General features: G+C 43.8%; 1 protein-coding gene across 22 annotated transcripts in view; it reads right to left on the reverse strand.

Annotated features, from left to right (window-relative positions):
- KALRN (kalirin RhoGEF kinase) overlaps window positions 1-24307 on the reverse strand; it is a 622455-nt gene that overhangs the window by 55350 nt on the left and 542798 nt on the right. For 14 of the 22 annotated variants that reach the window (XM_019738955.3, XM_019738953.3, XM_019738949.3 and 11 more), the window contains 6 exons: window positions 16203-16486; window positions 14903-15007; window positions 11568-11663; window positions 3229-3359; window positions 1428-1494; window positions 82-185 (listed from right to left, as the gene is read on the reverse strand). In XM_019738955.3, coding sequence (XP_019594514.2) covers window positions 82-185; window positions 1428-1494; window positions 3229-3359; window positions 11568-11663; window positions 14903-15007; window positions 16203-16486 — 787 coding nt within the window. The remainder of the gene's footprint in view (window positions 1-81; window positions 186-1427; window positions 1495-3228; window positions 3360-11567; window positions 11664-14902; window positions 15008-16202; window positions 16487-24307) is intronic. The other 8 variants (XM_019738957.3, XM_074330724.2, XM_074330756.2 and 5 more) reach the window with 3 other exon arrangements.

The following is a 24307-nucleotide window of genomic DNA, read 5'->3' on the forward strand; positions in this document are numbered from 1 at the left end:
CCTAAGGTCAGATGCAGGGGGAGGAAGCGAGGGCCCCGGGTTCCCAGGACACCCCGATCCTCGGGACAACGCAGCACTTACTCCTTGTGCCAGTCATAAATCTGGTGAATATTTCCAAACACGATTTTATCCTTTCCTCGCATGTCCTCAGGGACACCCTTTTCTTCTATTCTCTTCATGAAGCCCTGCAGGGCAGAGGCAATGGTGAGTAGAGCATTTTCATGAGAAAGCTTTGTGGGCCAGGCGCCACACGGCAGCCCCACGCAAGCGCCCACTCTCTGCATGAGTTCAAGGGCAAGTGCTTCTGTGGTTTCTCATTATTCAACCAGGACTTTAGCCTTGTGCAGAGAGACATACAAAACTTTTATGAAGTTCTGGGTCTCTTTGTCTCTAGCACACTTAAGAAAGCAGAAGAAAGAAGAAAACAATCACCTGCTCCCTTCCCTTCTCCCAATCCAAGCCCTATACCTTAAGAGCTCAGAACTAGACACATCTAGCTTAGAAAGAAGTCTTAATACGTTAATACATTAGACTCTGTAAAATGCTATCATATATAATCTCAGTTCAGCTCTAAAGTCAAGTTTTGAGGTTGCACAGGCAGCATTTATCGCCATGTGACAAATGAGAAAGCCAAGGCACTGGGGTGTTATGTGATTTGTCTTATAGTCACACCACTGAGGTCTGACTTCCCTGGATCTCAGCCTCCAGATTCCCAAGCCCTCTCCATCTAGGCTGACTGCAGATGGAGGTGGCTGTACCTCTGCCTGCCCCATCCTTCCTTGGAGAAGAAAATAACTTTCCATAAGGTAGAATTCAGGTCCTCTATATGCCAGGCTAGTCTTTTTGTCCAAGGTTCAGGATAAGCGAATACAAACCCTACGTCAGCAGTTTCCATAGGATGGGGATCTGTAGGTCCCATGTGGACTCGGCAAGTGACTCAGATATCAGACAATTTTTAGACTTCACATTCTTTTGTTTAATGTGTTTAACAACAGGGCTCTAAGCCATCTAAATTATCCATTTACTTTCTTAGGTTTTCTTATCCAAGTGTCTACATACCACTAAAGTAAATCCCTATGGAGAGAGAGCTGTTTTATTTACTATGAAGTTGACCCTGAACTGTGGACCTGTCAGTCTTGCCTTATTGGTGGTTTTTCCTTTGTCCTGTCGGTAGCTCTAATCAAGAGGCTACAACATTTGGGGCCCTATCTCCCTCTAAATCTCTTGTAATATTTCAAGAGGAGAAGAGAAAAAAAACACACGTTACCTACATATTCTATTTGACCTATTACCATTTTTAGTTTCATTCCTGCAACTATCAAGAGAGAGTAAAATACATATCCTCAAGTTATAACATCTTGGCCCAGATAGGGTCCAACATGCCCTCGGTTCGGTGACCACAGACCCAGCCTGAGCCATCTACTCACCTCCACCACAATCCCCAGATCCTTGACGTAGTCCTTCTCTGTCTGTACCAGCTCATTCAGGACAAACCTGAGGAGGAGATGAACAACGTGGGTACCTCTTCACAGCGAAGCAAGACATCTTCACACTCAAGTTCACGGGAAAGTTACTCTGGCACGGTAATGACAAGACCACCAAAAGCCGGCCTACCCTTGGCACCCGTCGGAAAGGTGCTTACTGGTGCTCTCTCTACAAGAGCCCCCACTGAATTGCTGAGGGCACCGAGGCCAAGAGGGCCATCCCAGGCGGCACACAATAGTCAGAACGTCGCGGAGCCCAGCATTCTTCTTTCTATTCATTATGCTTCTTCCTCCCTCACCTATAACTGAGCAGTTGTATGGACACAGGGCAGAAAGATGGACAACCAGTTTGGCAAAACTGAGTTATGAAAGCTTTGAGGCCAAGGGAGACTTTTCTTCCTTCATTTTAGCTCCCTCCTTCCCTTCACAAGAGGAGAAAGACATCTGTTTGATAACCACCCTTTGAGGCCTCAGACATCAAGTGAAGCTTTTGAGATACAAAAGCTACAGTTATTCAGATAGGTATCCATGGTAACTGGCTTGCAAAGCCCCCAGTCAAGACCCGCAAGACTGACTGCAGATATTCCAGAATCACAGCTTTGAATGAGCAACCTTCCCACCCCCACCAGATGTGGGGTTTAACAACTCCAAGGACATTTGCTTCCTTGGTTTCTTTCTTGTTAATGATTTCTTCCTCTTGGAGCATTTACTTTGTGCCAGTTGCTTCGTCTGAGTTTTCTCATGCTTATTACAAGGTAGGTATTGTAAGCTCTATTGTACGTAGATGAAAACACTCAGGCAGTATGCCCAAGAGGACAAAGTGAGTAGCAGAGCTGAGATTTGAACCCAGTTGTACAAGAATCTAAGGAGTCTGTTCTTTCACTGTCTCCCGCTGCCTGGGAAATTACTCAGACTGGCTCTCTGGAGTCCCTCAGGCACCAAACCCAAACACTTCTCTTTCTGTCCAGACAGTAAAGAGCTGGACACAAAATACTCACGGCTGTGCACCGGGGTAGGCTAGGTGCTGTGCGTCTTACTAGAGTCTGACTCGGATTATCTAAGTTGGAGAGAGTTTTGCCTGGAGCCACACAACTGCATTTTAGGCCCACGTAGCAGAAGGGATAAAGTTCTGACATGTCAAAGACGGGCCCCAGCACCAGGGTTGTAACTGTTCTGAATCCAGGAAGAATATATCTAAAATTCTTCATCTATACAGCACAGAGAAGCCACCAAATCCCTGGGTCTGGGGCCTCGGGGCCATGGGGAGGAAGCCAGAGGAACACATGCTTCTTTATCAGCATGTCCAGCACTGCTAACCAGCTCCCTCTCTCTAATACACACAATCCTGTGTTGTAGGCCACAGGAAGGAACTGGCAAGGCCAAATAAAAGCATTTAAATATATCCTTAGTTCAGCCTAAGTTACTGCTTGGAAGAAAGTGGTAAACGAAAACCCACAGGCAAGTTAGAGTGGGAATTTGGGGCTGGAAGGGCCCTCTGGAGATGAAGTCCAGCTCTCTGTCTCCAGGTGATGCTTTTATCCTAAACTATCCACTGACCAATGGAGGGCTGTCTTGGGCTTTCTAGCCTCTAGGGAAGGGGACTGGACCAGATGCTGCTAGTGGACCTGGCATCACTTCTCTTGAAGGATCTCATTCTCTAATTCTCCCCAAACTTCCTGCAACCTTTGCCCATCATCCACTGCGCACACACCGCACCCGGGTCGAATATGGGGAAGCCACTTACATCCTGCCTCGCAGGGCCTTGGCTTTCTGTTCTTCTTCCAGGTTTCTAGTGGGTGTGGGCGGGGTCATCCCCTCATTCAGGCAGCCTGCAGGGTCTTTCAAGCTTCCCCGGTACGAGCCTCCTTCTAGGCTCTGGGAGAGAAGAATAAATAGCCTTAAAGAAGTATACAGTGAGCAGTCATCTGGAAGGCGCTGTGTCCCCCCGGCCTAGCCATAGGCAACTTGGTACAGGAGTAGCCAAGGCTCTTCTCACCCACCCTCAGGGAAGCCCCAGAAAACCAGAGACTCCCATCTTCCTGCAGCAGGGAGCCCAGAGCTTCCTGCCCCCGTCGCAGGCAATCAGCACGTGCCTGGCATCATATGCTGCCAATTTCCCAGACGTAATGAAGATTGTCAGTGTGACTTATCTCTGGGTAAGAGCTCCAAACTGATCCTCGAAACTCTACACTAAACAAACAGTCAGGAAAGAAAATCAACTGTAGGAGCATTAAATGCAAATGATAAGGGGAAGGTAGTGGCAGAAAAACCAGTTTGGTAAAACCATGTTTGTTTAATCAGCTACAATTGTTTTTTTGAAGAGGTCAATGGATTTAGTCTTTTCTAAAAACATCTTTGCTAAGGTCATTTACCAAGGGCTTTCTTTCATTTATTAATCACTTTCATTTCTTTTAATTAAGTTGCTGCAGGATTAAGAAACAAATTAAAGGGATTAATATGGTACTCTGGAAAGAGGGAAATGTAAAGGATTCTAATCCAAGATTGGTTAGTGACTGGATGAATTTAAGTGAGACAGCTCAAATTGTTATATGCTTCAGTTTTCCTCAATTTTCAAATCAGAATGCTCCTTTCTACAGATTTCTAAGGACTAAACAGAGACAATAGTTGTACAACCCCTTGAAAAATTAAAAATACTCCACAAATGATGAGTTCCCTCCCACCATGGGTGAAACTGTTGACAATAAGGAAACTCAAAATGGAGTCAATTACCACTCCTTTACCCCCTTCCTCTCTGGTAACCACTAAACCTATGTAACTTTACTAACAATTGTCACCCCAATAAACTTTAATTAAAAAAAAACATGGAGTCAATCTGTCGATCTTAACATTTTTACAAGTGCCCTGGAAGAAAGATCACACAGTAACACTCAGCATTTCGTTATGCAAATTGGCAGAAGCAATGAGGATAAATAGTACGACTGGAGATCAAGGTCAAGGTGGGCAACAGTAAAACAAATCACCATATAACATGCCTGTCTCCAACAGCCACTGTGGCTACAGGGAGAGGCTGCATTTCAATAGTCTCTGAAAACATCAGCCCTAAGCTAAAAGTCACAAAGACCAAAAAGTGTTCAAAAAGGCAGTAGGAACAAAAGGCTTCAGCAAGGTCTTAACCTGCACGTGGAGCATCAGTCATGAACTCTCTTAGCTGTTGTATTTCAACAGGACAAACAGAGGTAGAAAAAGTCCTGGGAAATGAAAACAAAGTGAAGAGGGGCTCAGTGGGCCACTATATGAAAACAGGTAGAGCATATTAAGACTTGAAACTGAAAAACTGAAAACTAAGAAGAGATGTCAACCTTCTTTCCCCCTACTTTATCCCCAAATAAACAGAACAAGCCAAGGGCCAAATATGAGTTTGTTACCAACACTAGAAACTAGAATTAAGAGGAGAGGACAGGGTCTTGAAGCTTGAGAAATAGATTTTCTTTTAACTTGACAGGAAGGTATTTTATAGAACAAGTAATCAACCATGGAAGTTGTTATCCAGAGAAGCAGCATAGGCTAAAAATATAGAAAGGTCAAGAAGAGTTTAGCTAAATTTATAGGTTCAGGATCTGTAACCAGTTATTAAGGAAATGAGTGTCTGGTGCTGAGGCTTGACAAGCCACCGGACAGGCAGGCTTTCCAATGACATGTGACATGTCCCCTGGTGCCATCACCAGAGACAGGCTCCCCAGGCAGATGGACGCAGCTGGTGATTGATCTGATTACATGCCTTTTACTTCCCTTCCCCTCTCCCCATTGTCCTGTTACAGTCTTTGTTCTGCAGACAGTTGGCTGACAGGATGCTGGCGGCAAGGCCTAAAAATCAGGCTTATATCTCTGCCTACAAGGCTCTCCTATGGAACATCCAGCTTGGCGAGGTCCACTCTCCACTCTTCTACAGAGTGGACATCTGATAAGTCCAAAGTGTCATGAAGAAAAATACATTCCATCTCCTCCTGCCGGACCTGCTACATGAGCCCAAATGCCGAAGCATCTCCAGGGAAGCCCATGCTGAGAAGGGCAGAAGCTATGAGAGAGGAAGAAGAGAGAAGTAAAAGGTCTCGCTAAGCTGTATGCTGGGTAGTCAGCTTCAAATAATGACACTGGCTGTAAATACTTAAAATAGTTCAAGAGTGATTCCCTCTGAGGATTTGGTTACCTGTGCTAGAGTTGGGATCCTGGGTCCCAGCCAAGGGCCAGGAGGGGTGACCTGCAACTGTCTGTGCTGCTCCTGGGGGGACACAGGCCGTGGTGGCTGGTTGATGAGTGGTGGCTGTGCAGCCACAGGGTGGACTTCTGCCTTGCTGGGGCTCAGGCTACAACAGTCTCAGGAGACAAAGGAAAAGGTGTACAAAGGAGGGAGCAACAAACATTGCACAATGGGTGTTCCTGTAGTTGGTCCAAGGTCAGGAAACAGAAATGCAAATAGAATTCAAAAAAGTAGACTAAGTGAGGAGGAAGGCTGTCCCCATGTTAAAAACGAACACATTTCCTGTCTGCTGGGTCTTGGACCATGTACCCATAAACGCCCTTCCTCTGGGCTCCTATACCACCCTTCACACATCTCCTGCACAGCCTCCATTGCACAGCATCGTACCTGATCATTTGTACTAAAGCAACGATGTATCGAGCACATACTACATGCTGAATATTTGCAAAGTGCTGGAGAAACACAGATGAGTAAGATATGGTTCCCTGGCCTCCACAATCTAAGCTACAATGGGTGTTCTTCTAGACAGAAAAGGTGCCGTGGAGGATGAAAAAAAGAGTAGGCAGCTCTGTGGTGGGGTGGAGAGGAAAGGGAAAGGCTTATTGAAAGAGGCAACGTGGAACGGAGTACTGAGAAATGAAAAAGATTTTATTGGATATACCAATGGGAGAACGTTCCAGGCAGGAGCAGCCTTATGAGTAAAGGATCAAGTTGTGAAACCACATAGAGCAGCCTGGGAAGCTGCAAGTTGCTGGTAGAGGCAGGATAGAGGGTGTTAAGTTGGGAGGGTGGGTTGGCAAGTAACGGTGTTATGTGAGTTGGGGATGAGTCCGTACGAGGGAAAGAAGAGGTGAGGCATGAAACAGACAACGCTGGAGAAGTGTGCAGTGACGCAGTCATAAGGGGCCTGGTGAGTAGCATTAAGAAGAAGGGACTTCACCTTCTGATAACAATGAGGGGGGAATTTTAAGTAGAGAAGTAACATGACTGAATTTAAGTTTTAGGAAGATTAGCCTAATGTTCATACAAGCTTTTCATGATTTGGGAAAATGTCTTTGATATGGTAGTAAAGGAAAACAGGGCTTAAATTTTATACTCAATATTATTTACATTATTTTTAAAAGGGTCTGGAAGAAAACATATTTAAAACAACACTGAATATGTCTAGATGATGATATGAAGAGTGATATAATTTGTTTATACTCTTGTCATTTTTCCAGTTCTTCTTGAATGAGCATATATTGCTTTTATTAATCAAAAGGAACTATTAAAAAGTTTTTTGAAAAAAGAAAAAAGAAAAGAAAGATCCCTCTGGCAATCACATAAAGAGACATCAGACTGAAATCTGGCAGGAAATAGCTACAACAGTCCAGGCAGAAGAGGATTTTTGAGCATTTACCCTAGACTGGGAGCCATGTTAAGGAAGGTTTTATGCTTGATCTCAGAGCTGGCACATAGTAGGACTCCAAGAATTTACTAAATATACTATGGAGCTCTTGGGGAGAGGTCAAAGCTCATCTGATGCAACAACAGGTATGAGTGCTGGTCTACCACCTGCCACACCAACCTTTGGGAGGAAGCTTGCTTTCTAGAGGCTTCATTTTAATCAGATGGTAGAATCCTGGGGCTGTTTCGAGGCACACTACGTTCTCACATGGCCAGGAAACTGGCTCCTCAAACTTGAGGAATAAAACCCAACCATATAGATTGTGAAGCTACTATCGTGCAACATTCACCCAACCACCAATCTACTCGCTGACAAATACTGTGTCCCTGTGCCCAGAGTGGCTACAGAAGATAAAGTACGACCAGGTTCCCTTTCCCTGCCCTGTGCAGTGCACAGAGCGAAAGTTTGTTGGATGGTCACCTATCAGTGTACAAATCGCATTCACACCTTACTCGATCCATTTTCCTCAATCATTATACATCTCTTGAGATTAGGTTCAGGTGGACAGAATCAGCATTGTTGATACATGAGATACAACAGAAGCCCAAATAGACTAAGTAAGTTGTCCAGGGCTACACAATAAGGAGGAGAGGCAGGACTGAAACCGAGGTTTTCTGATTCCATACGCACTCATCACCATCACCACCACCAGTCCACCTGTCCAGGAAAAGCTTTATTAAAAATCATACAGGGAAAGCAGGAGGTAGTCCTTAGTCCTGGCTCAGAATTAAAGACAACATCTCAATATAGACCCCGGCAAAAGTACGTTCGCTCTATTTGGGGAAGTGGGGTGTGCATCCTCTCTTGGTAAACAAAAGCATCGGTTAAAAACCAAGGTGAGCAGGTCAGAACTCTGAAGTGTCCATTAATGTCCGGAGGGACTCACCAATGGAAGTTCTCCGGGGGCTTCAGGGGTTTCATCTACACAGCAGGTGAACAGAAAACACCCGTCTTCATTCCCTGACAGCAGCTGTCCAGCAGCAAAGACCACCACTCCCTGGAGCGGAAGCCTTGGGGGGTCATGACCATGCGACCATAAAGCACCAAGGGCAGCTTTGAGACTCAGAGACACAAGGGATCTCATTGCTTTCAGGTGGAGCTAAGAGGCCAAATGAATTCTAAATGCAGAATCTGGTGCCATCTCTTGAGCAACCAAAACAGAAAAAAAAAAAATAAAATTCAAGCCCTAGACTAAAAAGTCGAAGTATAATAGATGCTCCTGTAAAATTTCCAGGCTCTAAATTGGAAAGGATCTTATTAGTTCATCCTATACTGAACTAAGATAACTTCCACCCGCAGGTCTATTTCCACCCTCTGGAGCACAAGAGTTGAGATTAACCCTTCTTGCCCACGACAGTGCTCAGTTATTAGAAGACAGCTCTCACATGTCTTCTCTCTCCTAACTTCTCCCCGTACTTAACCTTGGTTTCTTCAGTTTTCTTTCAAATGACATGGACCCCATGGGACTGGTTCCCTCCTCCGGGGAGACTTACACTGAGTTCAGGAACATTTGGAAATGCCGAGTTCAGAACCTGATACATGACTCACACACAACTCATGATAGGTGTGGTCTGGAGAGCTTTGAGTACAATGGGCTACTACTCCCCTTGATCTGTACTTTGTACTCTCATTAATCCAGCCTATGACCGCACTGGCTACTTTGGCAGCCGTCACACTGTTGGACTTACCGTCAAATAAAAACTCCAGATCTTTTACGGGCTCTAGATCTCAGCCTCTTATGAGCTAAAGAGCTGATAAGGAAGAGGAATACAAATCTTGGAGGTGAAAATGCAACTCAGTATTCTCAAAGGTGGGTGAGGAAACAAGCACCTACTGTTGGCTCCCCCACAGTCGGTACAGATGGGGATGGGAAGAAAGAGAAAGTACAGGAAAGGACAAAGAACTGAATTTTGGTGAGAAGATTCTGAGAAACCAAACTACCGCTCCCTCATTCCTTGCTGTGATATGGTTTGGTTTTATATGTTCGACCAAAGAAATGTTTATAATTGTGGTCCTCAAGAAGTAGTTATTGGTAGAAGAAGTTTTTAAAGCTCTTATGGTAAATTCACCAGAGAAGGGCCATTCATCCAGAGACATTTGTTGAGAGCCTGTTACGGGGTCAGTCAACTCCACCACTATCCTACACTCCCTTTCCTCTGGGAAATTTGCTCTGATGGGACTTTCCAATATCTGCTCTTACACATTTAACGCCAGACCCATTGATCGCACAAACTAGAGGCCTGCAGAGACTCCCAACAGTACTAAGGTGGGCAGTAGCAGTAGGAAAAAGGTAATCCAAAATATGAAAAACCACAGACTTTTGGAAACAAAAGTGTGTACTTGTGCAAGTGTAAAAGGACCCTGTACGAGTATACTAAGGAGGAGGCGAAAATAATATCCTAAATGACAAATCATTATCTGGGGAGGTAAGCTGCAAATAAACAGATTATTTTAAGGTATTTTAACAAGTAGCACAACAGAACCACCTCAGAGCTGTCCCAGGCAGTGTGTGGCTTACACAGTGAATTCCATGGGACTGCAGAAGAAATCTGGCGTTGGCTGGTCAGGGAAGCCCTTGTCAAGAGATGAGATTTGAGTGGGACCTTGAAGGACTATTATGCTTTAGATAAGCAAAAATAAGAGAAGTGGGGTTGTATGACCAGAAATTTAGAGGCAGGAAAGCCAAATGTGTGTTTAGGGATAGTGAAGAAAACAATTTGGTTGAAGCAGAGTGCATCAACTGGAATAATAGGTGGACAGGTTGGAGAAGAGGCTACAAAACATTAGAATTTGGGGTACATGTGGACTTTCTCTACAGGCCAGTGATTTCTGAATTTGGTTATATACCGCTATCAGCATATTTTGGTCATGCATTCCCAAAGCCTGTAACTTATTTACAAATTATGTATCTGTGCCACTGTATAATTATTATTTACACACACAAAACCATTTCAAAATGATGAGATAAAAAGATTCTAATATTTTCTTATTAGAGGGCACCCCCACCTGCTTATGTAGGTGAGAGGGAGGTCAAGAGCCCTCACTGAGGAGGGAGGCAATAAACAGTGCTGCTGGAAGACCCACCAGGACGGGGAAGCCTGGAGGCAGACCAGGGTGGGGGAGATCAAGCCATGGATACTGCAACAGTCCGGGCATGAGGTCAGGGCCCAGGATTGGGTGGTGAAAGAGAAACTGAGAAAAACAAAACAAAACAAAACAGAGGGGAGGGTATGATTTTTAAGGGAAAAAAAAATTCAATGATATTTGGAGAATGAAGAGGGTGTATGAGCCAGTGTGGAAAGGAAAGGAGAACAAGCGAGGGATGGTCAGAGAGGCGTGCTGAACACAAGAGCACTCAACTCGCCTCAGTGAGACAGGGAGCGATGGCAGGAAAACGGACAACCTTCAAGAGCTTGACGCTAGTTACTGAAAACACCAGCTAATTTTTTTTTTTTTTTTAATTAGGAAGGAAAATTAGAAGGAAAAGAAGAAAGTCATATGTGTTAAGTTTCACTGGTACACGGTAAGCTGGGATATTAGCAAAGGAAGTTACTGTAATTAAAATTATTATCAGGCAGCTTTCCCTAGAGAGCATCCATCATTTTCCTCTAATTCCTGGGCCAAATGGAGGAGGGTTTAAATGGTACTGATTAACAGGACTTGCCCAACAGAAACCTGGCAGAAGCAGACATTTATCCTAATGAGAGTTGCAGGAAAAACCAAATGAGTGACGTGAATGAGAGCAAAGAAAAGGACAATGCTTCAAATTGTCATCCTGTAGTGATGCGCTTCAATGTAAAAGTATGGGAGTAGAGGAACAGCTGTATCCAAAAAGGAGCTCTTTCTCTGGCATTAATTCTGAAACCCTGAACCAGCTCAGACTCGTAACAAGATATGCACCAGCTCCCTTAATTTCTTGTGGCGAGGCATCCATGTACTTTTGCCCATGTCCCTTCATAATGAGCAATCAACTTTTGTAAGACTTTGCAAGGTAGAAGGCTACCTGAGGTCCCCAAATAAAATTACTCTGTGCTTTCAAAGACCCAATCTACGTTCTGTGCCTCAGCAGGAAAGATAGTTTCAGGGCTAACGAGATACACATCAATCACTGTCCAAATGTCACTTCCCCGGAGGCCATTGGATGAGGCATACAGAAAGGCTATTTTGCCTTGGATCCTTTTCACTTGTCATCAGTGTGACAATGCCAATAGAGCCTGTTAATTGCCCATGTCTATTCCCAAATAAAGCCAAAAAGGACTTTGAGAGACAGATTTTTAGAAATCACCATTAGCTAGAAACAATCCTATAGGAGGAGTGAGGATAGGCACACAGGAGAACATTGCAGCTACACGCCAGACCCTGGGAGCCGCATGGAGGTGAGACCCAGGCAGAACTGCCTCCAGGACTCCCCACTTACCAGCTTGCTTTTGACCAACTGTTCTATTGCACTGACAAGGTCTGCAGCAGTAGGTACTTCGGCGGAAGCCTGCCGGGCTGCTAGCAAAGAGGAGGACTGCAAGACATCGAGCAGCAAAGGAAAAGCAGATTAGCAAGGAATGAGGAATAGTGATTAAGAAGCAAAACAGCAAGTCCAAAGCTCAAGACGGGCAAGGCAAGCAAAGTTCTCCATTTACAGGGAAGAGATGACAGAGGGAGATAAGGGGTGTGGGTGTAGGACAGACCTGCCTGACCCCTTGTCAAGAATTCTGGCCAGCAGAGAAGCAGGGATGGGACTAGGCTCTCCTTAGGCAGGTCAAAGGGGCTGAGGGGCGGGGTCTCTGTGTTCCCTGGGAGGCCAATAGGTAAGGGCTGTACCCACTGACAGTAGTTGGGGGGCGGGGGGTTGACAAGACTAGCCACTCACTACAGGGCTGCTCTATGTTGTTCCAGGATATATAAGGAGTCAAAAACCTAGCCTTGAGTGTGTCCAAAGTAGAGAAGCCGTCCTTGCTTTATCTTAAATATGGATCTTCACTATGTGTTAAGCAAAAATGCCAGGGGCAGAGCTTCAGCAGGACCTGTGTGTTGAGTGCTGGAGTAATGAGAGACTATCCTGTTCATGGAGAAAGGGTGTTCAAGCCAAGGGCCTGTCCCCCTTCCCCTCGCACCTGCAATAAGGACTGGTTCAGGTGACTGTTAGGTCAGTGGTTTGGGGACTCCTGCTCATGGAGGGGCGATGTGGCTTTTACTTTGTATTTCTTCTTTCTCTTATTTGGGAAGACACTGGGGAGCCATGAGTAAGCCTACACGCATGTGCGAGCTTTTACCCCTGGCACGCCAAAGCAGTTGGCAATGCTGTTGCCAGGCGCAGGACGCATGCTCCTTCAGTCTTCCACTCCAACGACCGAGGGAGGAGGAAGCTGAATGTCCTGGCCATGCCCTAGCTTCAAGTTTGTCCCTAAGTTAGGGGAAAGAGTTTTAAACAGGAAGCTTCTTGTCTAACCTAAGAGTTCCTTTAGGTATTTGCCTCCGAGATGGACGGGAAAAAAAAAGAGTCAAAGAAATGTAATTCAGCGAGACATAATAACACTCTTTTTCCTCTCTTGGGGAATGCAGGAAGAGAGTTTAAGTCTATTTGGAAATCTAAGTTATCAACTTTTTGATCTAGTAATCCTACCCCTGGGAACTCATTTCAAGGACAGAAGGGAAAAGCACACAAATGCTATATGTACAAAGTGATCTGTAGCAGTATTATCCAGAGTAGCAAAAATTGGAAACAACTTATGAGATCACAAAACAGGCTGGTCAAGCAAATTATGGCACATCAAATAAATGAAATACTCTCCAGCTACAAAAATTATAGTTGTGAAAGGAAAATTAATAAGATTTAAGGAAATATTAAATAAAACACACATGCATATGAACAAGTAGTAGAAGGAAACATGGAGAATTAAAGTAATCGCATATTAAAATGGGTGGACTTTTCAAAATTCCTTTTACACTGCTGTAAAAATTATTTTAATAAATCCAACTTCATTTGCTAGGACTTCTGAGATCACCAAATATTCCAGAAAAACAAAGGTACAGAAATCAAATAAGCAGGACTGAGGAGGGTTAGTGAGTCTAGAAAGAGATTGTTGCCATCTGCCCTATTTCTGGCTATGAAAACGTCTACACAAACGTCTAGCGGTAAGTCTGCATTTTCAGTTAAAAATTACTCAGAAACAACATAATATCCTTTTCCCCCAAACAAGCCATATCTGAGAGAATTAGAGGGAGAGGGTTCGTGACCTTTATTTATCTTATACAAGCTGGCACCTCTGTGTGGAGGGCTGTGTGGGATGGCAGATAATGTGACATGAGTGCCCTACTCCCCATATACACTATCACTGTTTATGGAACATTTTACAAGGATAGGCCTCTGGGAACACAGCAGGTTGGTTCTCGTTCCCATCTCAAGGTGAAGCACAAGCACTTCTGTCTCTGGGAATCCCGGATGGGCACCATGCCATGCTTCCTGCTACTTTTTTCCCAACAGTCAGGAGTCAGAGCTGGCCCTGGAGACCAGGGCCACCAACATCACCTCAGGAGGGGCCACAACTGTGCCCTTCTCATGGGTGAGTCACAGAGGGGGCAGCAACCACATCTTAGTCATCATCCTGTCTCTAGAATCTGTCCCTCTGGCACAGAGGAAGCCCTCAATTCATGTCTGTGGGTTAACGATCCATGTGGAAAGCAGAGAGCATTAAAACCAGAACTGGGATATCACCAGAAACGCTAAAGCATCTGCAAACAGTACTTTTTGAATTGTACCCTAGGTGGTACTGTGTGCTGGGTCCACCGTGTCAGAGGAGGCTGCCACACCGCAAGGCAGAGCACTAGAGAGTAAGGGAGACCGTGGACGGAGGCTAAGCCACTGCCAGCGCCACCACCACCACCACCACCACCACCACCACCACCACCAAATGACACTCTGAAAAGCAAATGCAAATGACAATCAAAAACTGAAACCACCACTTCAACCTCCAGACTCCAAAGGACAGCAACACTAAGAAAAGACAGGAGAAACACAATGCAGTGAAAGTGAGAGACGCTGCACACAATTAGAGCAGCCCCAAGCCTTGAGTCAGAACCGGACAGCACATCCAGCCTCAGCCTGTGCTCCAGAACAACGGGAATGATCACCCTGTGATTAGAGGCCCAGCGGACATCACACTTCAGACACCCAGAAGCCTCTGCCAGGTGAGTCGGAACATTTTGCAAAACAGAGAACTTGAGCAACCTGGCATGTTAGGTTTGCCCGCCTGTGACAGCAACCTCCCTTGAGCAGCATTTCCATCCTCATGCCGTGTTTGCAGAATTTTAACAGCACTGGGCTTGACTGGAAGTTACCATTATTTGGATTTTAGAGTTGAGTATAGGAAAACCAATCAACTGAAACATCAGTCATACAGTTAGTCACAACAACATGATCACGACCTAGAACCACCCCAGATTCATTTTTGAGACAAACAGTGACTTTGGGGACCTGCTGCTTCCCAAGATGGAGCCATTATCCTTCACCAATAGGACGAGATACCAGGCAGATCTGAGCATTCTTCACGCATGGCTGCACTGCCCAGAATGACATCAGACCTCCAGGGTTAGGGGAGGGAGCCCCTACCAAATATAGACAGAATCTATATCACCATGGATTCATGTGATATAACAGACAACAAGGGAGAGAGTATTACTACCCCTCCACACACACACAAAATGAAATCCCATGCATTACACACTGCCCTCTCAAGTGAGGATGTAAAGAAGTCCTACCATCTCGTCCTGCGTGGGGTCATTGTCAAAGATCTTCATAGGTGGAGGGAGGGGTGTGTGTGACTCTTCATCTGGCTCATCTTCACCCCAACCTTTCTTGCTCTTCTAGAACAAAAGAAAGGCATTAGTCACTGTTTCATATAGTTAAAGATACCAATGGACTTACATTTTTTTTTAAAAAAACAACAACATATCAGACACTTCCTTTCTCAACACACCCCTATTTTTCAGCTTCAGTGTCCTCCTTGGTAGGATAGGTACACCTGCTTATCTCAAAGGACAGCGAGAACCAAATGGGGGGAAACACACACACACGCGCGTGCACCATCTACCTCACTGATTACCAGGAAGAGTGGTCAGAGAAAGCCTAACTTCTCAAGTTTTTGAAGGACTATTAAACCACCATCTGAATATCAGCAGGCTTTACAGCTATTTTCAGAGGAAGAAATAACAGACAGCATATAATTACAAAGAGAGTCTGGTTACACACCAGGAAGTATTTCTCAGCCACATCAGTGACTAGAGTAGGTTGGCTTGCCAGATAAAACAGCGATCTCATTCCCCCAACCAAAACATACCCACTGCATTTTGATCACAGACTCTCAGCTTTGGAAGTTGGAAAGCTGCTCAGAGGTTATCCAGTCTGACCTCTTGGCTTATCCAGGGGTCCCTCTGACTGTTACGTGAGGTCATACAGTCTCCCAAACCTTTCCAGCATGGGTGTTGCCTCATTTTCATGAAGGTTTATTTCATCACTGGTTGCTCCCCCCCCCCCCCACTGAAGTCTCTCTTTGAGCTACAACCTTTCCTGCTGTAACTTTCACCTGTTAACCATAATTCTCCCCTCTAGAGTGACCCTGACTTGTCTACTCCTTTTTATATGTAGTATTGCTCAAGATATTCATAAACAGCTACAATCTCCCATAACAGTGTTCTGTTTTCTGAGGGAAATGGTCTCCACTCTTTTATTCTTACTCTGAACAGGTCTAGCAGGGTTTGACATAGTCCTTAGCAGAGGCAGGAGGCTGACTGACCAACGGGCTCCCTGTGGAGCCAAAGCTGGCAAAATGGTGTCTGTCTGCTGGATATCCTAGCTGTTAGTCTCTGAATCAGTCACACATCAAACTGACAAGGTCTTGAGACTGCAAAGAACTCAGGTCACTAGGCTCAAGAAGGTGCACTGTTGGGGACTAGAGACTGCCTAGGTTACCACCCCATAGAAAGATGCCTCCCATGGTTCCAGGAAGAATATCTGTCAGAAGCCCTTCCTGATGGAAGGCTCCCGGCTGCATGTACGTACCTCATCAGCGCTGTCTCCCTGAGGGGTCGTCTCATCCCCAGGCTTGGGAGATCCCAGGTCAAAGCTCTTCCGACCATCCCGTACTTTCTTCTGCTTCTTGATGTTTCCATCTGCTTTCCCACTGTTGAGGCGGCGCACAGGACTCGTCAGCCACTTCTTAAGGGTGTTGGTGGAGCGCTTGGGACCAGGGGAGCTGTGGATGGAGTTCAGGGAGGGCTGAGCCTGCAGGTTGGCCACTGACTCAGACTTGCCGCCATTTTCATTTGAGGAATGAGAGTATCCATCTGAGGAAAAAGAACATCCAGACATAGCCATGTCAGAGGCAGTGAAGGCATGTGCCAGCCTGGGAGTAAGACAGCTCTGTCCTCAGAAGCTAGAACACAAAGCAGAATGTCAAGGCCAGCTGCAGACCCCAGCCAAGGAAACCCTCTCTGGAACAGCAGCAATAGCCAACATATGCAGCTTTAGTATGTAAGGCACCGTTCCACGTGCTGTGGATACAGGAGTGGACAGAAGATGAAGACTCCTGCCTTCATGGAAAAAAAAAATCAAGATCCTAAACAAGAATTACCAACCAATAACAATGCCACAGAGCACCTATTAGTGTATTCTAAAGATATATAAATCATAGATTTTATTTTCATAGGCCCTTTATCTAGTTACACACACACGAGAGAGAGAGAGAGAGAGAGAGAGAGAGAGAGAGAGAGAGAGAGAGAGAGAAGGACAAAACACAGAGCACGCAAAGTAAAGATAAATTCACAAGCAGTATGAGATTAATTGCCAAAGGGCTGGTATGTACTCTAGACGATAAGGAAGCAGAGTTCGGCGGAGGGTCAGATCAATGTTGGCGGGATTGGTCTATAAAGGTCGAATGGAAGAGATGTGTCGGACTAGAAGAGAAAGGAGAGGGAATTCCAAAGGGGGCAGACGGGGAACAAAAGCATAGAGGCAGTAAAATTGAAAAGTTAAGTCAACGCAGCCCATAAGTAGACCCTCTGAATGAAATAAACATGAGCAGAGAAGGAGAAATTGCGTAGACAGGTTAGTGAGGACATTTAATCATAAACTAGAGGAGTGTGAACTGTATTGTGAGACTTTCTTGGGATGATATGAGAAAAAAGGGTTTGTTTGTTTGTTTGTTTGTTTGTTAATTAACCTGGTAACTGTATACAGCACAGCCCTGGGAAGGAGGAATTAGAATCCAGGAGGCCTAATTAGAATCCACAAGACACAGGGCTGTGTGTAGGGAGTGCAAAGGAATGAGTGTGAGGCATTTCAAAACAAGAAGTCATACCGTTAGTGTCTGGATGACAATCAAAGGTGGGTTGTCTCTCTGTATGTTGCTTCTTCTCGTTACCAAGATGGTCCTGGGGGAATACCTGACCACCTCTAATCCTGCAGTGCCAGTGTGCCTATTGCTATCTAAACCAAACTCATGACTAAGTATTTAAACAAATAATTGCAGTGGCCTTTTACACCTACTCATCTCAAAGACTGAATCACCTTTTCCTGTAATGACTTTCTCCTAGACCCAGACTAGATGTCTGATCTAGCCTTGGAGGTCCTCTTGCCTAGACAAAGAAGAAACAAAGTCCTGAAAGGTGAATGAATGCTTTTGCTACTTGAGAACTGTCTCCAGCTCCTACAACTGGCTGATCTCCCCAGCACCAAGCCTGGCCCTGCAGGGACATTCTGAGCTATTGCTAGAATTCTGCGCATATTTTAGAAAATAACAGCAGAATATTTGCATCTAGGAGCAGAAAAATGGTGCTCCCTGGTATGAAGCATAACTTACAGGGTTGCTCTGCCGAGGGACTATGTGGGGATCGATTGACTTGGTTGGCGTCCCTTTAAGGACAGAGTTGTAATCTTATCTCAGAGAATTCCTTGCTGGCTGTGGTCTAGAGTATGTTGACATTATTTCTGAAGTGTTTGGTATGGGTCAAACTCCTGTTCTCTGCGGCCTGCGTGATAAACATCTCCCCAGCACTGGCAGTGGACCCAGGCCTTTCTGTCACCTTTCTGCTGATAAGCTGCATACGCTTTTCATTCACCAGGCCCCTGGGATACCACATAGCTCTTTTAAATCCAAGCCTTCAAAACCCAGATTTATCAGCACATACTGTGTCAGCAGAACTAGAGGCCCAGCCACGTTAACTATGCCTTGTGCTACTTAGCAAGGCAGATGACTGTCCAAGTTTTCTGTTCCACGGGAAATCATTGCCTGGCTTTGAGATTCACGGGTGCAAAATCTGATCGACCGTTCTTTTTTCTCCCATTGTCATCTGGTTCTGCTTTGGTGCAGTTTGTACAAATTTATCGCAAGAGTACAAATTACAAAGTACAACTGAAAAAAATCAAGAGGATTCTCAATTTTGTTGTCTCTGTGTAAACAATGAGGGCCATTCAACCACAGGCCACATAAAAGAGAATTCAAGAGTTGGAAGCAACCTATGACTCCTCATCTAGTTAGAACTGAGACAGGACCATTTCTAAATCACCTTGTTTCCTTTTTTTTTTTTTTTTCCCGTTTGGAGATATAATTGACATAACATTACATTAGTCCAAGGCAGACAATATAATGATTTGATATATGAGGGCTGACAATTAAGTTTGCGAATTTGTTCCAACAATGTTGTTAACATTTTTTATCAGATGGATTATTCATTATGCATTTGTACCAACTGGACAGTTAACTGAGTTTACTATTTGGAAGTGCTTTTCAGCCGTGTGAAAAAGTTAGACGAAAACGACCTGAACTTTTCGCCAACAATTCATGGCTCTTGCATCACAACAATGCACCAGCTCACACGGCACTGTCTGTGAGGGAGTTTTTAGCCAGTAAACAAATAACTGTGTTGGAACACCCTCCCTACTCACCTGATGTGGCACCCAATGACTTCTTTCTTTACCCCAAGATAAAGGAAATAGTGAAAGGAAGACATTTTGATGACGACAGCTCTGATGGCCATTCCAGAAAGAGTTCAAAATTGCTTTAAAGGGTGGACTAGGCGCTGGAGTTGGTGCATAGCTTCCCAAGGGGAGTACTTGGAAGGTGACCATAGTGATATCCAGCAATGAAGCATGTAGCCCTTTTTCTAGGATGAGTTTGTGAACTTAATTTTCAGATCTCATATGTATATGTATTGTGAAATGATCACCACAATAAGTTTAGTTAATAACCATCATCTCACATAGTTATAATTTTTCTTCTTGTGATGAGAACTTTTACTAAATCACTTTGAATGCATGGTTATAAAAGAATGTGGTATCATTTAGTTTAGAAAATTTGTACTTAATTCATCACTACTTCAAAGAATGATTGGCATGTTATGCTCCTTCCATCTTTGGAAGATTGTTGGCATTCGTTTGAGAATTTAATCTAGTACCTTTCCAGGCACAACAGTTAAGTGACTGATTTGTAACAACTATAACAATAATGCTGTTATCTCATCAAGCTTAGGTAGGTGGTATTTTATTCTCATCTTAGGAAACAGAAAATCAGAATATTTCAGGAAAGCAAGGCTCACAGTAAGTGGCAGAGAGGCAAAATTTAAACTCAGATCTGACTCCACTGTACATATATCTAATCTTATTCCTACATCTGTATTTGCTCCATATATTTCTAATTTTACTATGAAATATTTTTTAAATACAGAAAAATATAGAAAAAGATTTAACATCCATGTACCCACCACTTAGATATGATAAATGTAGATTTTTTTTGCCATATTAGCTTCAGCTTTTTAAAAAAGAAATAAAAGATTATAGATATAGTCAAAGACCTTTTTTTTTTTTTTGCTTATTCGCAATCCTGTTTCTCAGTTTCCCTTCCCAGACTTAAATTCTCTTCTGAAGTTGGTGTGCATCTTTCCCATCCATATTGTTAGCTGTTTACTGTGTATGCAAATATATTATTATTTTGTTTTATATTTTATATTAATTATAATGAATCATTTTGCAACTTGCTCATTTATTTAAAGTTATTTCAGATTCACCCATGTTCATATACGTAGATCTAGTTCATTCATTTTGATTGTTGAATAATATTCTTTCTTAGGACATATAGGATACTTGTAATACACTTTCCTAACAATAGACATTTAGGCTGTTACACACACACACACACACACACACACACACACACACACATAAACTCACCCGTATGGAGTAATTTAAGCAATCCTCTTTGCATATGTCTGGGAATTCCTCTAGGACAGTGCTTCCCAAACTACCTCTGGTAAGGGGTTACCACCATTTTTCTTATTTCTAGTCTGTTTTGGACCAATACTTTTATGAAATACAAAGTCACAGTCTTGAATGTCATAGAAATGTGCAATTGTTATAAAAGCTTCTAAATGCTTACTCTCATCTTCTTACTTATCTCACTGTGGATTGGAAACAAATAGCTCGCAAACCTTCACCATCTGCAGGTCACACATTGAGTAGTACCACTGTGAACTCCATAGCATCTAAACCATACACGCAAGGTGGAATTGCTGGGCTTAGGGAATACGCAGCACCAACTTAACTAGGTATTGTCACATACTCTCTGATTTACTCCCATCAACTGCGTGCAAAAGTTCTCCTCTTTCTGTGTTCTACTTGAGGCTTACTTATGTACATTAGCACGTAATTTTCCTCTGGAAAAATTAAATGTGTTCTCCTTAACCAAAAATATAGACTTCAAGGAAGTAAACTAAGAGGAATATAGAATGCTTTGGTAATAAATGAAAAGGTAATATCCAGTGCCTCTAGATCAATAGGAAATGCATCCCATAGTTGGCATCTCAGCCACAACTGGAAAAATAGAAAACTTGGCAGGGTAATCCATGAAGGTTCAACTTCATAGACTGAGTGGCATAAGCCTATGTACTTGGCCATGGGAACATAATGATACTAATGAAATCAAAACAGTCTAAATAAGCCAACGCACAACAAACTCTGATCGATCAACAGACTTTCATACTATTTTTCAACCCTACTTCCTTCAATTTCCAAGTCATCTCTCTAAGCCACCCAATTTTTTCCTTAATACCTGAGGAAAGAAGACATGCTATATAGTCACAGAACATATTCCAAAGCTTAACCAATGACTAGAGAATTCCTGACACCAACGTGCATCTCTTGATGATATTTTGTTAAAGTTGATGAAAAGCGAAGCTCTGCTGGTATGATAATTCTCCTGCCTTGCTTATGTAATCCAGGGACAACCTACTGCTGCCTACTCAGTGGATTGCAACAGAGAGATGACCTGGGACCTGGACCTGCTCTGCCACTGACTAGCTAGGCAGCTCCAGACAGACACTCGGGCCTCTGCTTCTTCACGGACAAAATGGACGGATAAGACAGGACGCATTCAAAGTCTGTGTCTACCACTGACGAGCTGTATGACTCTGGGCCAGTTACTTAGCCTCTCTAGATTTCAGTTTTCTTATCAGTGAATGAAGATAATATTAGTATTTATCCCATAGAGTTGTTATTAGGATTAAGGAGTTAATATTTGTAAAGTGCTAAGGACACTCTAGACCCATAGGAAGCACCATATAAATTAAAATTAATGAAACCCTAAAAGTCTTCCCTAATTCCACGACTGTGATTGTGTTCTGTATGTTCCTTCATTCCGTTTGTATGTTCTTCTGAAGGTTAGATTCGCTCATTTAAGGCCATTTTTGATTTCAAAGCTTTATGCGTCATGAAAGCAAAGGAAAACTTCATGCTGCCAGTTGCCATGATGTGTCTTTCTCCCTCCCCACCGCAAGCAACCCGTCCCATGACCACTGCCTAAAATCTCCTCTGACAATAAGGAAGTCACGTCTTTGGACTAGGAGGCCATTGTTGTCCCACCTGAAGTTTAAGCAGCACAAGTTACTTTCTGGAGGCGACACAAACCTCCTCACCTATAGTGTGTCTGAGCTAGGGGTATCTACAGGGCGGGAGCTTCTGCCGGCCTCTGTGACCAGGCAATCATAGCAACATGTTTCCAAGCAGCGCAGGAGATGAGAGCTGTCTGCTTGACATGAAGATGAAAACTGGAAAGAAGCCCATGCGAGTCTGTTTCACTGAACACAACCTACCACGTCCACTGTCCTTTTACTTGGGTAGCCCTTCTTTAGCAACCAAAATAGAAGATATTTGTGTACAACATGGGTAGTAATTGATTATACTAGAAATGTGTTATATCTAAATAGAGCTCATTTATAAGCTCGATTTCCTTTTTACGGAGTTTCAACTCACATTTACTTCACTTAAAAAAAGCTGCTTCTACCCATTTCGGTTTAGTGTAAAATTTGCAAAACTACTCTGAAAGCAAAATACATTGTGTACAAGTCATCAAAGGATACACATTTATGATACGGCAAATGCCTAATGGCTGCATCACAGGATTGTCATTCACTATTTTTCTAATCACAGACAATTGATTCAGCCTTCTTTCCACTGACCTCAAAGTAAGCTGAAAATAAAGAAGGACCATACTGCCTAGACAAAAAAAGAAGACAGTTCTATTAGTTTTGTGGGTTTAGTATCCCCAAAGACCAGGGAAAGTGTCCTTGAAAGGGCGAGGCTGGGGCTCCGGGGAGCATACATACGTGCATGTGCCCTCCAGGGTTTCAGTCGATCATAAGTACCCCGGAGGCGTAACTCACTTTTCTACTGCTTTGAAGGCCATGACTCAGGACTGAAAAACTCATTTTCACTCCCTTCCTTTAGAGTTCAGTGATGGTATACGATCACGCCCCAAAGGCACGTGTTTCACATACTGTATTGTGTAATTGCTAAAAGATATGGGGTCTTCTTGTTCCATATTAAATATACCTGCTTTATCTAGATGGCCAGTGGGTCTATAAATGTCCCCCTGGTATTCATCAGCACACTGCACTGGACGCTTTGACTCCAATGGCCCAAATCAGAAGAAATCACTAGATAGTTACTAGGTATTTACAGAAGAGTCCTTCAATCTCCTGTTCTTCTGTCCTGCTTTTGCTCCAATGATAAAGGAGTAATGGCAAACTCATCCTTACTGCTTTCTGTGGCTTGAGCTGTATAAGGCAAATGCATTTCAATACATCAATCTGCAGAGACCACAGACCCAAACATTGCTGTTTTCTTTGGCTTTCTTGAATCACTTACTTACTATAAAAATTATCAAAGTATTTATACATTCCCCCCCCCCCCCCCCACGCACACACACACTGGAAATTGCACATCTAGAGAAGGGCAAGGTGGTGAGTAAAAATTTTCTGGGCAATAAATACATAAATCCAATGGTTTGTAAGCATGGACAGCCCGAAACCTACAGTAACTATTAAAATATCCTTCACAGCATAAGATAATAGCTCTGGCAGATCTTCCAGTGGAAAGCTTGTAAAAGCCAATCTCCTGGCCGCATATTCAGCTGAGGTCCCGAGGCTCTGTGCCACCAGATCCTGGCATGGCTGCCTTCCCAGCAAACCATTTGGTTGGCCATCTTGGAATCTGGTGCAAGAGGATGAAGAAAGCTGGTATGGCGACAGCAATAGGACACGGGGCGCGGGGACGATCAGCCTGGTGCAGAAACACGGCTTCTGAACTCTACAAACTTCCTGTCCTTGCAATTGCTCCTGTGACAACTTTAGATTAAACTTGGCAAACACACCTTGGCTCAGGAAATTCCTTTTTCCGTCTCTTCACCATACCCACGTCCAAAAACATGGTGCAAGCCCCTGCTTCCTGCTTATTATGCCATAGCTTTTATATACTTAGTTCAGGAATCTGTTCTCCAATGAGTCCTTTGCCAACCTACCATTCTGTACCTCACCACTTTACCCAGTCTTTATGTGCTTTTTTAATATTTTTTTTTTACATCTAAATCCCCATGGATTTGCAACATCAATGTCTGACTTTCCCCATTAAACGAAGAGTGTAAAATGAAGGACCGCTCTGAGCCTTAAGAGCACATTGTATTGGACTATATCCTAGTTCATTTCTACGTATTGGTCCCCTTCTCTTCCCTATCCTGCCGTTCCTATCCTGGTAGAATGTGCACAGAGATCTGAGCCACAGGGATTATTCTAAACCCAGGGGCATCCGCATAGGATAGGAATGCTTTTCACCTTCCGAGA

Source organism: Rhinolophus sinicus, chromosome 17, assembly GCF_057876585.1.
Source record: "Rhinolophus sinicus isolate RSI-liver-muscle chromosome 17, RSI-T2T, whole genome shotgun sequence".
Classification (NCBI taxonomy): domain Eukaryota; kingdom Metazoa; phylum Chordata; class Mammalia; order Chiroptera; family Rhinolophidae; genus Rhinolophus; species Rhinolophus sinicus.